Raw genomic sequence first — 17,123 nt, 5'->3', positions numbered from 1 at the left:
CCCTATCGTATCCTAGTACAAACTATACGTACGAGTACAGACAATCCTATCGTATCCTAGTACAAAGTATAAGTACGAGTACAGACAACCCCATCGTATCCTAGTAGAAATTATATGTACGAGTACAGACAACTCATCGTATCCTAGTACAAAGTACAAATACGAGTACAGACAACCCTATCGTATCCTAGTACAAAATATATGTACGAGTACATACAACCCTATCGTATCCTTGTAGTAAAATTCTGAAACCCGAAATATTCCTTTCAATATCGACACTGAGTACTTAAAGTACATGAGATTCAACTGACTAAATATTGTAGTGAACAATAATTGTTATTTTATTATATTTTCTCTAATTTTTTCTACTACCTACTGCTTTAAGATGGCTAGAATACGCAAGTACAGTCAAAACAGCAGTATAACGAGGAGTACACGCAACCATGTTAGCATCCGAATCGAGCACACGAACTAACTAAATGTATACGTTAGCTACATTAAATGTTACACAATGACGTCTTATTGAATATGTTTGATAAATATAGAGTAAAAAAAGCCGAAAACATGTTACTAACACTCCCTTACAATAATTAATGGATTAAGATGTATACTTCATATCTGACCCTAGTGACCTACACATTGTGGTGAACAATAAATAGTATGATCACTTCTCAACCTTTAGGTAAAGATCATGTGTATAGTATCAGTATATGTTAAGATACAGAATTCACGATAGATGGCTAACCGACATTATGCACCGGTCAACTGCTCTAACACAGCCATGATCTTACGGTTAGAGTATCGATGTATAAAGGTAGTGGGGTTGAGAGTTGGATCCAGTTCTTTGGTTGTCGAAGCCCACGCTGTGTCTTATATAGGAGACTTTTATGTAACAAAATATTAGCTTGATTACTTCTCATCCTTTTGGTTAGGTAATGTGTATATTACCTGGTCATGTTTACATACACAATTCACAATAATATTTTTCATTTACTTTTAGCAGTGATCATGTGTATACACCATGTATTCTCTTAATTGCGAAGGGACTCGTGATAACTTGAGGCGCTTGGCGATGACAAGGACACCGTCCAATGATAAAAAAAAAAGTTTACTAGAACCTTTCAAATGTATAATTCACATCAAATTAATTTGTTACTCCTAGTTTCACGCACATTTTACAGGGCGATCATCAGGCAAACTAAACAAACTATTTATGTTTCGTTTTGGCACCGCAATGGGAATACCATCAAGGTAAGCTACAGTCGCATGAAAAGTATGAATTCGGTCAATCAAAAAATGCACACTTTCTTGTCATATACTTTCGTTTAGGTTTATGCTGGTCTTTCTCCTTCTGTTGACAATCTACAACAAACTCTATGCGGTCATCGAGAGTCGTTTGTCGTACGTAATTCTGGCAACGAGATGTTGCTAGTATTTAAATCGGATGCAAGCATAGGCCGAACGGGGTTCAGAGCAGATGTGATATTTCTTGACAAATCGATTTTGGCTCCTACCGGTTAGTTTTTAATTATCTTGTTCTTACAAACCTCTTACTTTCGTTCCGATTTCATTAGATACATGCATGCAATCGTGGGGGGGGGGGGGGGGCTGTTCTGAGACGTAGGAGAAGGTAGGGTGTTGTGCTGGAGACTGCAAGATGTGACAAATAATCCATTGAATCTAATCCAACACTTCAAATGAATAGGACTGTTGCCTCCACGTCGCTTCAAAACCTGATAGGATAATGAAATAAAGAAGGACAGCCAGTAAATCTCTTTGTAGGGCACTTGCTTGTAAGTTTCATGTGTGTATTACCCGTCTGTATACAAAAGGTCCACTTATATCTTACTTTGTAATTTAAGAACTTAAGTATGGGTAAATAATGCTTAACCTAACAATCCTATTTCTAGCTTCACTCTAAACTAAATGGTAATTTTGGGATTCTCCTGAAACCAGATCATAATACAACAGCACGCAGGCATTACCTCTGCATATTTACTACTGTTAAGACATGACCATTACTAGCATCTTTCTGAATACGATAACAACGGCTGTATAATATAAACAATACATGGCATGACAGTTCGACTGGAGTTGCATAAAACAGTTAAATCTATTTGTTGCCTGATGCCGGTTACCATATAGGATTTAACATTACTCCTAAAGTGCATAGCGTAACACTTTTAAAGCTTAAATACATTTACAAAAGATAGGTAATGAACATATAGTTAATTCAATACAGAACGAGAAGAGCAAAGAATATAAAACAATGTCCTTGATGACACTTCACCATGAGGATGAACTTCCCCAAGCTAATTCCAGTGACCCTTCATCACCTTTAACTGCTTAGAACATTAAGCTTAGTTGAATCAATTCACCGCATGACGATGGTCTAGTTACCGTAAAGTCATTTCAAGGCAACATATAAATCATTACCCTTAATCTTCCATAGTACATGAGCATGACTAAATAACTGGAATAATACTACTGATAATAAAATGTCAGTATGCTCCTTTAACTTAATAAAATGACAGTATGCTCCTTTAACTTGTGTCAGTTACCATGCAATCAACTAACTGGAATAATACCCTGAAAATGTCTTTCCAATACTTTAATGTAAAACAATAGCTATGCTGGGCTAAACATACAACCCTAAATTCCTTCCTATACATTTATCACCAGCAACAAGGTTCAACCTATTAAACTCTCAAGGTCATAGCTACCTGCTATACTCTAATCTTCCCTAGTAGCTCTCAACTGGCCACTAACCCCAGGATATATGTGATGACCCTCTAGTAAAATATGGAATGGTCCTGCCCAGTACTACACTTCTGCTCAACAAGCATGATACATGTGATCACACGGCCTAACCTGTTATATGCAGTTGTTTTCAATACATAGCAACACTACAGTACACACAGCATAGGCCTACTGAAATAATTCTACGATGGGCTGAGCCACTCCGTAACTTTACATCTTAATTTTAACTAACAACAATGTGATTATGAGTTTTAAGTACAACCTTCAGCCTCTCTAGTACTTTACTTAAAGTATCTCATGAAAATCAAGAAGAAACTCAACATACCTGATAGGATAATGAAATAAAGAAGGACAACCAGTTAATCTCTTTGTAGGGCACTTGCTTGTAAGTTTCATGTGTGGTCCTCACACACAAGGCCCTAACCTATATCCAGACAGTCTTCATTCCAGACGGACGGAATCTCTGATTATATACATGGGGGTGCTTCTAAAGGAAGAACTGTCTAGAAACTAAAATGTTTTGATGAGGGGAAGTCCCTTTGTTCAAAACAGAATTTTGTAGGGGTGCCTGCTTTTTGAGCCCGCTACAGGACAACAAATCATATTTTAAGCTCAATTTGGCACAATTCTGCCGAAATTGAGTAAAACATTTTCAAATGGAAGCAAAAATAAATAGTTTGGTGACGTCAGGTGCCAATAAATACTTTCTTCCATTTTAATTTAATGTTCATTTCCAATTGTTATGAAACAGAATATGAGCATTATCTCCAAACTGTAATAGAGTTATATTCATTAAATAAACAGAAAATAGTAAGTAAATAATAATTTTATGATAATTTCAAGATGTTGAATTTTCAGCGACGTCAACTGTTCAACAATAAAGTAGTTAATTTCAACGTTTATAGTAACTTTTTCCTTTTTATTATTTTGATTTCCACAGACGAAACCGTTTCAGATTATGTTTTCACAACTCAAGCTAATGGTGAGTGGACATTTACCTTTTAAAAGGGTAAGAGGGTAACGCAGATGTCACAGATATATTCCAGGGTGTTTGTAAGTCTGGATATATTTGTGATGAATGATGATGATATACCAGGTGTATAGTGCTGATGATAAACCGGGTGTATAGTGATGATGATACACCGGTGTATAGTGATGATGATATACCGGGTGTATGGTGATGATGATACAACGGTGTATCGTGATGATGATATACCGTGTGTGTAGGGATGATGATATACCGTGTGTATAGGGATGATGATACACAGGGTGTTTAGGGCCACAGAGTTGACTCCAACGACAGCAGGTCCACACTCCTTCGTACTTTTACTTCGTGAATTCGCTCCGTAAATAGTTAAAAATGATAAACGTCAAAATACGTAAATCATATGTAAGACACAGTACGCAAAAGTAGAAACGAACAAAAAAATTGTTTTTAATTGAATGAAAAAAAACAACCTTAGTTAGACCAATTTTCTGAGTGCAATATCAAGTCAATATATCAAGTCAAGAGCCAAACAATATATGAAAGATAATGCAGCACTTATTACCAACTTGACATTTCAAATTGAGTTTGGCTTCGGTTAGTAATGTTTTTGTGTACATTTATTATGTTTACTTATCTATGTCATAAATTCACAAACAACCAGAGATTTTACTTATCGCAGGTGTTTCATTCGTCTGGAAAAGTAGATTTTCGCAAGTTAACACAGTCTCGTTTTATTTCTCATTTGAACAGGGATAGATTATGAATATGGAAATTATGCTACAACTCCATTGACGGTACCAGGTAGGTTATATATTGGCTAGGCTAGTCATTTGTATTTAAATATTGTTATTACGTGGTATGTGGACAATGTTCGTACGGTGTTCTTGAAGGGACACACGAGTTGTAGACTCATCGTCTTGGTAAAACACGTCAGAAAGTATAGGCTACGGTATGCATCGAGTTGTTAAGTAACGCTAACGTTGACATTTTGACGAGCTCAGCAAATCGGAAACTTGATAATTTTCGTCAAGTTGCCGTGGCTCTTTAACTCGACGAAAAGAATCCCGACTTATTTTTCAAGATGTCATGTTATGACAAGTTAAATATGACTTCAACTACTAGTCAAACGTCTGTCCATTAAGAACTACCGTAAGTTCGAGTACTTGACTGAATTAATAAACAGATATATACGTGAAAGTACATTGCTTCGTTAAGATATATAGATGAATGGATGGATGGATGGTTGGTTAGACGGACGGACGGATGGATTGATAGAAAAAATAGAAAAAATATAATATATATATATTATATACATATATATAAATGAAAATAGTAATGAGTATAATAAATAAAGTATATATATATATATATATATAGACAGAGAGACAGAGACAAGGAGACAGAGAGACAGATAGCTCTATTAACCTATATACATACATATTAATATATATATATATATATTAATATGTATTAATATATATATAAATATATATATACATATATATATATATATATATATATATATATATATATATATATATATATATATATAATTGATGATTTTTCCACAGATTGCTACATTTACGTCAATTCTGATGAACAAATCAGTTCTCCTAATTACCCCGATAACTACGGGAACAACGTCTTATGTCTCTATCGCGTGGAGGCACCTGTGGGTCACGTGATCACAGTGGATTTCTTACACTTAGCAGTGTATTATGATCGTTCTTGTAGATATGATTCCTTAAAGGTAATTTCTTTATAGTGCAGAACAGTGTTGTACAAAGTTTCCATAGATCAAGTCCTCGGTCAGAGCAAATTGCACACAAACACACAAAAGGCCCAAAATAGAAGAAGAAACTAAATAATACTTCCATAATATAAAATAATAGAATGTTTTCCTGATTGGTATTATTTGGAATTTAAGTTCATACATGCTTTGTTTAATTCAAAAGAAAGCGCTCGAGATATGAAGACTTTGTACTACGGAATAAGTAAATGAGAGCAGGGACGGATCCATGATTTAACTAAAATGGTGTGGTGTTGTATTACTGCGGTTCCTGTGGAGGTGCTCGGGGTCCTCCCTAGAATTTGCTGAGCATTTTCACGATTGAATACTCTCGGCATGGCACTACATAGAAAACGGCTGTTCTCTGGTATTACTCCCTTACTTGTGACGCTTGTGAGGCCAACAGATCAATGGACGGGCATGATTAAAGGGTAACTCACCCACCCACCCCACCATCAACACGTACACAACACCATTGAAATATTGTATTTATCACTGTCACGTAGTAACATTATTCCTGTTTCTATGACGGAACAATGACAAATTGACTTGTCAGAATAATTATTTGGTATTTTAATAGTTTGTATTGATTATTTCATTATTCACATTATGTATATTTTAGGTCTACGATGGCGACCAGTTAGTGGATACATTATGTGGATATTCGATACCAAGACAAATAAGAAGCACGGGAACCAGTTTGAAGATGATATTCAGATCGAACAGTTATTATTCAAGAAGTGGTTTTCTCGCAAACGTTAGGATCATCCCGGACTCTGGTATCTTCATTGTTATTGTTATTGCTATTTTTCAACTCTTTATTGTTTGACCTTGGTATTTGAAGGTCGGTAGCAAGTCTTAAGTTAATATTCCCAATCGGTGCAAGTGCCTTTAAACATGTTACCATGGTGACAAGCTGTGAACCAAGCAACAAGTTTGAAAGATCATAGGTGTGGTCATATACTTCCCAGAGGGTTAGGATATATATTCACAGAACTAAATCTTGCACCAAAGGAAAAACTGTTGACGTTTTTCGATCTTTTGTATTTTTCGGGAATTTAAATATGTTTCTTGGCCAAAGAATATAACAAAAAATCATGTTTACAGTTAACAGTTTTTTTTGCAAAATGATTTCCTTGTCTCATTATTGTTTACCACTGAATAAGAAACGTTTGAGTATTTACTCTTTTTATAAAGGTGTTTTTCCTTTTTGTCAGTAACTTCCTTTCTTCTGTGTTGATAGTTTTATAAAAAGATTTTATCTTTTCAGTGTCCGATTCAACTAATGTACCAACTTATGCGAACTATCCTACAGATATTAATGAGTTTACCACAATAGACCCGGCAGGTAAGGGCTTTGACCAATCAATTAATATAGTTAACAAGTATATAATCGAACGTTTTAGACTTTTTACATTTCGTTTTAACACCCATCTTCATTTATGATCACATAGACGTTTACAACGTTGTCAACATATAGACGGAGAGATCATAATGTTCTTCAAGGCACCTAAAAGTTTTCATGCAGTCAGCATCCTGTTATTGTTCTTGTCTACTAAATATCAATCATGCCTAAGCCAAAGTGCATACAAACTGATGGAAATTTGTATTAAAATTAGTTCATTGATACACGATCGGCCTGTATAGCTAAAATTTATTCGATGTAGCTGCTGCATTATTCTTCATGAAAGGAACGAAACGAGAGAAGGTTTTCTTAAGATGGATTTTTGGTCTCTTCATTTTTCTGTTGTTCGGTTTTGGTCTCTTCTTTAGTCGTGCCGAAAGTAAGTCGTTGAGAATATTAAAGTAACTAAGTGTGTGTATATAATTTAAGAAAACGACGACGTTTGGAAGCAAAACTACTTGCATTCTGATAAGAAAATAAATATCTTCACAGGGTGCAGTCAACTGTTTAATCAAACTGGCGCTACAATGACGTCACCAAACTACCCAGATTACTACCCGAACCTTAGCTATTGTACCTACACTATCCGGGCGCCATCGAACAAAATGATTCGACTCACTTTTCATACGTTTTCTCTGGAAAGTCATTCTGACTGCTCATTTGACTCTCTTAAGGTAAATATATACGAAATAAAATTCCTAACGCCATCAATGATTTAAATTGCATTTTCAATAACTAACTAGGCCATAAATTATTAACCATTGCTACTATTGCGATAATTTATATGTTTCGCTAAACTTTGCGCATACTTTTAGAAGGCGTACAGCAGCATAAGTACGAATATATCTGAAAATTCCTCTTGGTATGTGTATACGGGTACGAGTAAAGGCTAGGAGTACCCCAACTTGCACTAGTATCTATCTTTCATCAGTACGAGTACAGACAATCGTATCGTATCCTAGTACAAAGTATAAGTACGAGTACAGACAACCCTATCGTATCCTAGTACAAAGTATTAAGACGAGTATAGACAACCCTATGGTAACCTAGTACAAAATATATGTACGAGTACAGACAAACCTATCGTATCCTAAAACAAAGTATAAGTACGAGTACAAACAACCCTATCGTATACTAGTACAAAGTATGAGTACGAGTACAGACAACCCTATCGTATACTAGTACAAAGTATAAGTAAGAGTACAGACAATCCTATCGTATCCTAGTAGAAAGTATAAGTACGAGTACAGACAACCCTATCGTGTCCTAGTACAAAGTATAAGTACGAGTACAGGCAACCTTATCGTATCCTAGTACAAAGCATAAGTACGAGTACAGTCAACCGTATCGTATCTTAGTAGAAAGTATAAGTACGAGTACAGACAATCCTATCGTATCCTAGTACAAAGTATAAGTAGGAGTGCAGGCAGCTCATCGTATCCTAGTACAAAGTATATGTACGAGTACAGACAACCCTATCGTATCCTAGAACAAAGTATAAGTACGAGTACAGACAACCCTATCGTATCCTAGTAAAGAGTACAAGTACGAGTACATACAACCTATCGTATCCTAGTAGAAAGTATATGTACGAGTACAGACAATCCTATCGTATCCTAGTACAAAGTATAAAGACGAGTATAGACAACCCTATCGTAACCTAGTACAAAATATATGTACGAGTACAGACAATCCTATCGTATCCTAGTACAAAGTATAAGTACGAGTACAGACAACCCCATCGTATCCTAGTAGAAATTATATGTACGAGTACAGACAACTCATCGTATCCTAGTACAAAGTACAAATACGAGTACAGACAACCCTATCGTATCCTAGTACAAAATATATGTACGAGTACATACAACCCTATCGTATCCTTGTAGTAAAATTCTGAAACCCGAAATATTCCTTTCAATATCGACACTGAGTACTTAAAGTACATGAGATTCAACTGACTAAATATTGTAGTGAGCAATAATTGTTATTTTATTATATTTTCTCTCATTTTTTCTACTACCTACTGCTTTAAGATGGCCAGAATACGCAAGTACAGTCAAAACAGCAGTATTACGAGGAGTACACGCAACCATGTTAGCATCCGAATCGAGCACACGAACTAACTAAATGTATACGTTAGCTACATTAAATGTTACACAATGATGTCTTATTGAATATGTTTGATAAATATAGAGTAAAAAAAGCCGAAAACATGTTACTAACACTCCCTTACAATAATTCATGGATTAAGATGTATACTTCATATCTGACCCTAGTGACCAACACATTGTGGTGAACAATAAATAGTATGATCACTTCTCAACCTCTAGGTAAAGATCATGTGTATAGTATCAGTATATGTTAAGATACACAATTCACGATAGATGGCTAACCGACATTATGCACCGGTCAACTGCTCTAACACAGTCATGATCTTACGGTTAGAGTATCGATGTATAAAGGTAGTGCGGTTGGGAGTTGGATCCAGTTCTTTGGTCGTCGAAGCCCACGCTGTGTCTTATATAGGAGACTTTTATGAAAGAAATATTAGCTTGATTACTTCTCATTCTTCTGGTTAAGTAATGTGTATATTACCTGGTCATCTTTACATTCACAATTCACAATAGTATTTCTCATTTACCTATAACAGTGATCATGTGTATACACCATGTATTCCCTTAATTGCGGAGGGGACTCGTGATTACTCGAGGCGCTTGGCGATGAAATGGACATCGTCGCATGATCAACAAAACACAAGTTTACTATAACCTTCCAAATGTATAATTCACATTATTACTCCTAGTTTCACTCACATTTTACAGGGCGATCATCAGGCAAACTAAACAAACTATTTATGTTTCTTTTTGGCACCGCAATGGGAATACAATCAAGGTAAGCTACAATCGCATGTAAAGTATGAACTCGATCAATCAAAAAATGCACACTTTCCTGTAATATTCTTTCGTTTAGGTTTATGCTGGTCTTTCTCCTTCTGTTGACAATCTACAACAAACTCTATGCGGTCAACGAGAGTCGTTTGTCGTACGTAATTCTGGCAACGAGATGTTGCTAGTATTTAAATCGGATACAAGCGTACGCGGAACGGGGTTCAAAGCAGATGTGATATTTCTTGACAAATCGATTTTGGCTCCTACCGGTTAGTTTTTAATTGTATTGTTCTTACAAACCTCTTACTTTCGTTCAGGTTTCATTAGATACATGCATGCAACCGTAGGAGGTGGAAAAGGGGGAGTGGCTGTTCTGAGACGTAGGAGAAGGTAGGTTGTTGTGGTGGAGACTGCAAGATGTGACAAAATAATCCATGGAATCTAATCCAACACTTCAAATAAATAGGACAACAAATCATATTTTAAGCTCAATTTGGCAAAATTCTGCCGAAATTGAGTAAAACATTTTCAAATGCATGCAAAATAATAGTTTGGTGACGTCAGGTGCCAATAAATACTTTCTTTCATTTCAATTTAATGTTCATTTCCAATTGTTATGAAACAGAATATGAGAATTATCTGCAAACTGTTATTTAGTTTTATTCATTAAATAAACAGATAAAAAAGTAAGTAAATAATACTTTTATGACAATTTCAAGATGTTGCATTTTCAGCCACGTCAACTGTTCAACAATAAAGTAGTTAATATCATCGTTTATAGTAACTTTTTCCTTTTTATCATTTTGTTTTCCACAGACGAAACCGTTTCAGATTATGTTTTCACAACTCAAGCTAATGGTAAGTAAACATTTACATTTAAAAGGGTAAGAGGGTAACGCAGATGTCCTAAATATATTCCAGGGTGTTTGTAAGTCTGGATATATTTGTGATGAATGATGATGATATACCGGGTGTATAGTGCTGATGATACACCGGTGTATCGTGATGATGATATACCGTGTGTATATGGATGATGATATACCGGGTGTATAGTAATGATGATACACAGGGTGTTTAGGGCCACAGAGTTGACTCCAACGACAGCAGGTCCACACTCCTTTGTACTTTTAATTCGTCGATCCGCTCCGTAAATAGTTAAAAATGATAAACGTCAAAATACGTAAATCATATGTAAGACACGGTACGCAAAAGAAGGAGACGAACACAAATTTTGATTTTTAATTCAATGAAAAAAAAAACCTTATTTAGACAAATTTTCTGAGTGCAATATCAAGTCAATATATCAAGTCAAGAGCCAAACAATATATGAAAGATAATGCAGCACTTTCTACCAACTTGCCATTTAAACTTGAGTTTGGCTTCGGTTAGTAATGTTTTTGTGTACATTTATTATGTTTTCTTATCTATGTAATAAATTCACAAACAATCAGAGATTTTACTTATCGCAGGTGTTTCATTCGTCTGGAAAAGTAGCTTTCGCAAGTTTAAACATTCTCGTTTTATTTCTCATTTGAACAGGGAAAGATTATGAATATGGAAATTATGCTACAACTCCATTGACGGTACCAGGTAGGTAATATATGGGCTTGGCTATTCATTGTTATTTAAAAATTGTTATTACGTGGTAAGTGGACAAGGTTTGTACGGTGTTCTTGAAGGGAGAGACGAGTTGTAGACTCACCGTCTTGGTAAAACACGTCAGAAAGTATAGGCTACGGTATGCATCGAGTTGTTAAGTAACGCTAACGTTGACATCTTGACGAGCTCAGCAAATCGGAAACTTGATAATTTTCGTCAAGTTGCCGTGGCTCTTTAACTCGACGAAAAGAATCCCGACTTATTTTTCAAGATGCACTGTTATGACAAGTTAAATATGACTTCAACTACTAGTCAAACGTCTGTCCATTAAGAACTACCGTAAGTTCGAGTACTTGACTGAATTAATAAACAGATATATACGTGAAAGTACATTGCTTCGTTAAGATATATAGATGAATGGATGGATGGACGGATGGATGGTTGGTTAGACGGACGGACGGATGGATTGATAGAAAAAATAGAAAAAAATATAATATATATATATATTATATACATATATATTAAAGGAAAATAGTAATGAGTATAATAAATAAAGTATATATATATATATATATATATAGACAGAGAGACAGAGACACAGAGAGACAAGGAGACAGAGAGACAGATAGCTCTATTAACCTATATACATACATATTAATATATATATATATATTAATATGTATTAATATATATATACATATATATATACATATATATATATATAATTGATGATTTTTCCACAGATTGCTACATTTACGTCAATTCTGATGAACAAATCAGTTCTCCTAATTACCCCGATAACTACGGGAACAACGTCTTATGTCTCTATCGCGTGGAGGCACCTGTGGGTCACGTGATCACAGTGGATTTCTTACACTTAGCAGTGTATTATGATCGTTCTTGTAGATATGATTCCTTAAAGGTAATTTCTTTATAGTGCAGAACAGTTTTGTACAAAGTATCCATAGATTAAGTCCTCGGTCAGAGCAATTGCACACAAACACACAAAAGGCCCAAAATAGAAGGAGAAACTAAATAATACTTCCATAATATAACATAATAGAATGTTTTCCTGATTGGTATTATTTGGAATTTAAGTTCATACATGCTTTGTTTAATTCAAAAGAAAGCCCTCGAGATATAAGGACATTGTACTACGGAATAAGTAAATGAGAGCAGGGACGGATCCATGATTTAACTAAAATAGTGTGGTGTTGTATTACTGCGGTTCCTGTGGAGGTGCTCGGGGTCCTCCCTAGAATTTGCTGAGCATTTTCACGATTGAATACTCTCGGCATGGCACTACATAGAAAACGGCTGTTCTCTGGTATTACTCCCTTAATTGTCACGCTTGTGAGGCCAACAGATCAATGGACGGGCATGATTAAAGGGTAACTCACCCACCCACCCCACCATCAACACGTACACAACACCATTGAAATATTGTATTTATCACTGTCACGTAGTAACATTATTCCTGTTTCTATGACGGAACAATGACAAATTGACTTGTCAGAATAATTATTTGGTATTTTAATAGTTTGTATTGATTATTTCATTATTCACATTATGTATATTTTAGGTCTACGATGGCGACCAGTTAGTGGATACATTATGTGGATATTCGATACCAAGACAAATAAGAACCACGGGAACCAGTTTGAAGATGATATTCAGATCGGACTATCATTATTCAACAAGTGGTTTTCTCGCAAACGTTAGGATCATCCCGGACTCTGGTATCTTCATTGTTATTGTTGTTGCTATCTTTCAACTCTTTATTGTTTGACCTTGAAATATGATGGGTCGATAGCAAGTCTTTAGTTAATATTCCCAATCGGTGCAATGCCTTTAAAACAGGTTACTATTGTGACAAGATGAAAACCTAGCAACAAGTTTGAAAAGATCATAGGTGTGGTCTTAGACTTCCATTAGGGTTAGGAGATATATTCACATGACTAAATCTTCCACGAAAGGAAAAACTGATGACGTTTTTCGATCTTTTGTATTTTTCGGGAATTTTAAATAATGTTTCTTGGCCAAAGAATATAACAAAAAATCATGTTTACAGTTAACCTTTTTTTTTTTTTGCAAAATGATTTCCTTGTCTCATTATTTTTGACCACTGAATAAGAAACGTTTGAGTATATATTCTTGTTATAAATGTGTTTTTCCTCTTTGTCAGTAACTTCCTTTATTCTGTGTTGATAGTTTTTTAAAAAGATTTTATCTTTTCAGTGTCCGATTCATCTAATGTACCAACTTATGCGAACTATCCTACAGATATTAATGAGTTTACCACAATAGACCCGGCAGGTAAGGGCTTTGACCAATCAATTAATATAGTTAACAAGTATATAATCGAACGTTTTAGACTTTTTACATTTCGTTTTAACACCCATCTTCATTTATGATCACAAAGACGTTTACAACGTTGTCAACATATAGACGGAGAGATCATAATGTTCTTCACGGCACCTAAAAGTTTTCATGCGGTCAGCATCCTGTTATTGTTCTTGTCTACTAAATATCAATCATGCCTAAGACAAAGTGCATACAAACTGATGGAAATTTGTATTTAAATTAGTTTATTGATACACGGTTTACCTGTATAGCTGAAACTTATTCGATGTAGCTGCTCCATTATTCTTCATGAAAGGAACGAAACGAGAGAAGGTTTTCTTAAGATGGATTTTTGTGATTTCATTTTTCTGTTGTTCGGTTTCGGTCTCTTCCTAAGTCGTGCCGAAGGTAAGTCGTTGAGAATATTAAACTAACTAAGATTTGTTATATATAAATAAAGAAAACGGCGACGTTTGGAAGTAAAACTACTTGTATTGTGATAAGAAAATAAATATCATCATAGCAGAGCCGTAAACGTAGCCAACTGTTAAATTAGTCTTCAAATAACTTATGAAGTGTGATTTAATTTTCACCTTGAAACTAAGATATGAAAGGAACTAAAAGCTGTTGACTCCGTTACTAAAATATCATTAACTTGTTACTGGTGGAGATTTATTGGCAATAATCGAAACCTCTTAACGTTAGTAGAAACTAATTTGCATAATATATGTATAAAGACTGCATTGTAATGGTTTATCACCTTATCCTAAAACGAAAAATGTATTTCAAGCTTTAGATTCGGTCATCAAAACCATATAACAGAATATGTTACAGGTTTCGGTTTATTCGTTAATAAGCCTCAACCGAATCCTTTATATGTTTCTAATTTGCATAACGTTTTATGCTTTAATATAAACCGTGTAATGTCATTTTTTTGTCATCTGAAAACTAAAACATTAAACTTAATTCAAGCTACCGATTCCATCACTAAACTTAGGTATAATTTTGAGGAGCTGCATTTGAAACAATTGCAACAGCTGCAGTGAAGTGTAATACTACGTCAAACTGAAACTCAAACGTAAACCTTACTAAAAGCTAAAGATTCCGTCATGACAAACATATTAGTTTGTTGCTTGCTGAAGTTTAAACGTGAAGAGCGTCATTAGAAACCTGAGCACGTTTTATGTATAACTATAGTAAATAAGAGAGATCCTACGATGTTTCAATCTTCATGTTTGGTCTTATGATAAATGTTAGGGGCCTGATTAGTGGGTCGCATTGCAGTAGCGTCGGGCGGGGAAGGGAGATTTCCTCACTTTTCATTATTTCGGGAGGCTTTACTCAACTGATATTGTTTGAACAATGGATTTTGATTATTCGGTATATTTTTACATCTGCTTGTACACAGAGTGCAATCAACTATTAGATCAAAATGGCGCTACCATGACGTCACCGAACTACCCAAAGGACTACCCGAACCTTAGCAAATGTACCTACACTATTCAGGCGCCAGTAGACAAAATGATTCAACTCACTTTTCATACGTTTAATCTGGAAGATCACACTGAATGCTCATATGACTCTCTTAAGGTAAATATAAAAGAAAGGAACTTCCTAACACTATCAATGATTTGAATTGAATTTTCTGTTTCAATAAGTAACTAGGCCATAAATGATTAACTATTGCTACTATTGCGATCATCTATATGTTTCGCTAAACTTCGCACACACTTTTAGAAGGCGTAAAACAGCATGAGTACGTGAAAATCTACAAATTCCTCTTGGTATGTGTGTATGGATACGAGTGGAAGGCTAGGAGTACCCGAACTTGCACTAGTATCTATCTTTCATCAGTACGAGTACAGAAAACCCTATCGTATCCTAGTACAAAGTACGAGTAAGATTACAGACAACCCTATCGTATCCTAGTACAAAGTATATGTACGAGTACAGACAACCCTATCGTATACTAGTACAAAGTGTAAGTACGAATACAGGTAACCCTATCGTATCCTAGTACAAAGTACGAGTAAGATTACAGACAACCCTATCGTATCCTAGTACAAAGTATGAGTAAGAGTACAGACAACCCCATCGTAGCCTTGTACAAAGTATAAATACGAGTACAGACAACCCTATCGTATCCTATAGTACAAAGTATAAGTACGACTACAGACAACTTATCGTATCCTAGTGTAGAGTACAAGTACGAGTACAGACAACCCTATCGTATCCAAGTACAGAGTATAAGTACGAGTACAGACAACCCTATCGTATCCTAGTACAAAGTACGAGTAAGATTACAGACAACCCTATCGTATCCTAGTACAAAGTATGAGTAAGAGTACAGACAACCCCATCGTAGCCTTGTACAAAGTATAAATACGAGTACAGACAACCCTATCGTATCCTATAGTACAAAGTATAAGTACGACTACAGACAACTTATCGTATCCTAGTATAGAGTACAAGTACGAGTACAGACAACCCTATCGTATCCAAGTACAGAGTATAAGTACGAGTACAGACAACCCTATCGTATCCTAGTACAAAGTACGAGTAAGATTACAGACAACCCTATCGTATCCTAGTACAAAGTATGAGTAAGAGTACAGACAACCCCATCGTAGCCTTGTACAAAGTATAAATACGAGTACAGACAACCCTATCGTATCCTATAGTACAAAGTATAAGTACGACTACAGACAACTTATCGTATCCTAGTATAGAGTACAAGTACGAGTACAGACAACCCTATCGTATCCAAGTACAGAGTATAAGTACGAGTACAGACAACCCTATCGTATCCTAGTACAAAGTATAAGTACGAGTACAGACAACCCTATCGTATCCAAGTACAGAGTATAAGTACGAGTACAGACAACCCTATCGTATCCTAGTACAAAGTATAAGGACGAGTACAGACAACCCTATCGTATCCTAGTACAGAGTATAAGTACGAGTACAGACAACCTATCGTATCCTAGTACAAAGTATAAGTACGAGTACAGACAACCCAATCGTATCCTAGTAGTAAAATTCTAAAAACCCAATTATCCCTTTCAATATTGACACTGAGTACTTAAAGAACATGAGATTTTACTGACTAAATATTGTTGTGAGCAACATTTTTTATTTTTTATTTTTCATACGACCTATTGCTTTAAGATGGCCAGAATACGCAAGTACAGTCAAAACAGCGGTATTACGGAGGAGTACACGCAACCATGTTAGCATCCGAATCGAGCACACGGACTCAATAAATGTATACGTTAGCTACATTAAATGTTACACAATGACGTCTCATTGAATATGTTTGATAAATATAGAGTAAAAAAAAGCGAATACATG

General features: G+C 35.3%; 1 protein-coding gene across 21 annotated transcripts in view; it reads left to right on the top strand.

The window, feature by feature from the left end:
* Positions 1-17,123, top strand: part of LOC139978032 (cubilin-like) — a 48,427-nt gene that overhangs the window by 9,939 nt on the left and 21,365 nt on the right. For 8 of the 21 annotated variants that reach the window (XM_071987968.1, XM_071987953.1, XM_071987960.1 and 5 more), the window contains 14 exons: positions 1,330-1,516; positions 3,701-3,742; positions 4,499-4,549; positions 5,320-5,498; positions 6,160-6,316; positions 6,808-6,885; positions 7,435-7,616; positions 9,913-10,099; positions 10,647-10,688; positions 11,370-11,420; positions 12,173-12,351; positions 13,012-13,168; positions 13,668-13,745; positions 15,181-15,362. In XM_071987968.1, coding sequence (XP_071844069.1) covers positions 1,330-1,516; positions 3,701-3,742; positions 4,499-4,549; positions 5,320-5,498; positions 6,160-6,316; positions 6,808-6,885; positions 7,435-7,616; positions 9,913-10,099; positions 10,647-10,688; positions 11,370-11,420; positions 12,173-12,351; positions 13,012-13,168; positions 13,668-13,745; positions 15,181-15,362 — 1,752 coding nt within the window. The remainder of the gene's footprint in view (positions 1-1,329; positions 1,517-3,700; positions 3,743-4,498; positions 4,550-5,319; positions 5,499-6,159; positions 6,317-6,807; positions 6,886-7,434; positions 7,617-9,912; positions 10,100-10,646; positions 10,689-11,369; positions 11,421-12,172; positions 12,352-13,011; positions 13,169-13,667; positions 13,746-15,180; positions 15,363-17,123) is intronic. The other 13 variants (XM_071987967.1, XM_071987966.1, XM_071987975.1 and 10 more) reach the window with 11 other exon arrangements.

Source organism: Apostichopus japonicus, chromosome 12 (assembly GCF_037975245.1).
Source record: "Apostichopus japonicus isolate 1M-3 chromosome 12, ASM3797524v1, whole genome shotgun sequence".
Classification (NCBI taxonomy): domain Eukaryota; kingdom Metazoa; phylum Echinodermata; class Holothuroidea; order Aspidochirotida; family Stichopodidae; genus Apostichopus; species Apostichopus japonicus.
The sequence above is the reverse complement of the archived record's forward strand: the minus strand, read 5'-3'. Positions and strand labels throughout refer to the sequence as shown.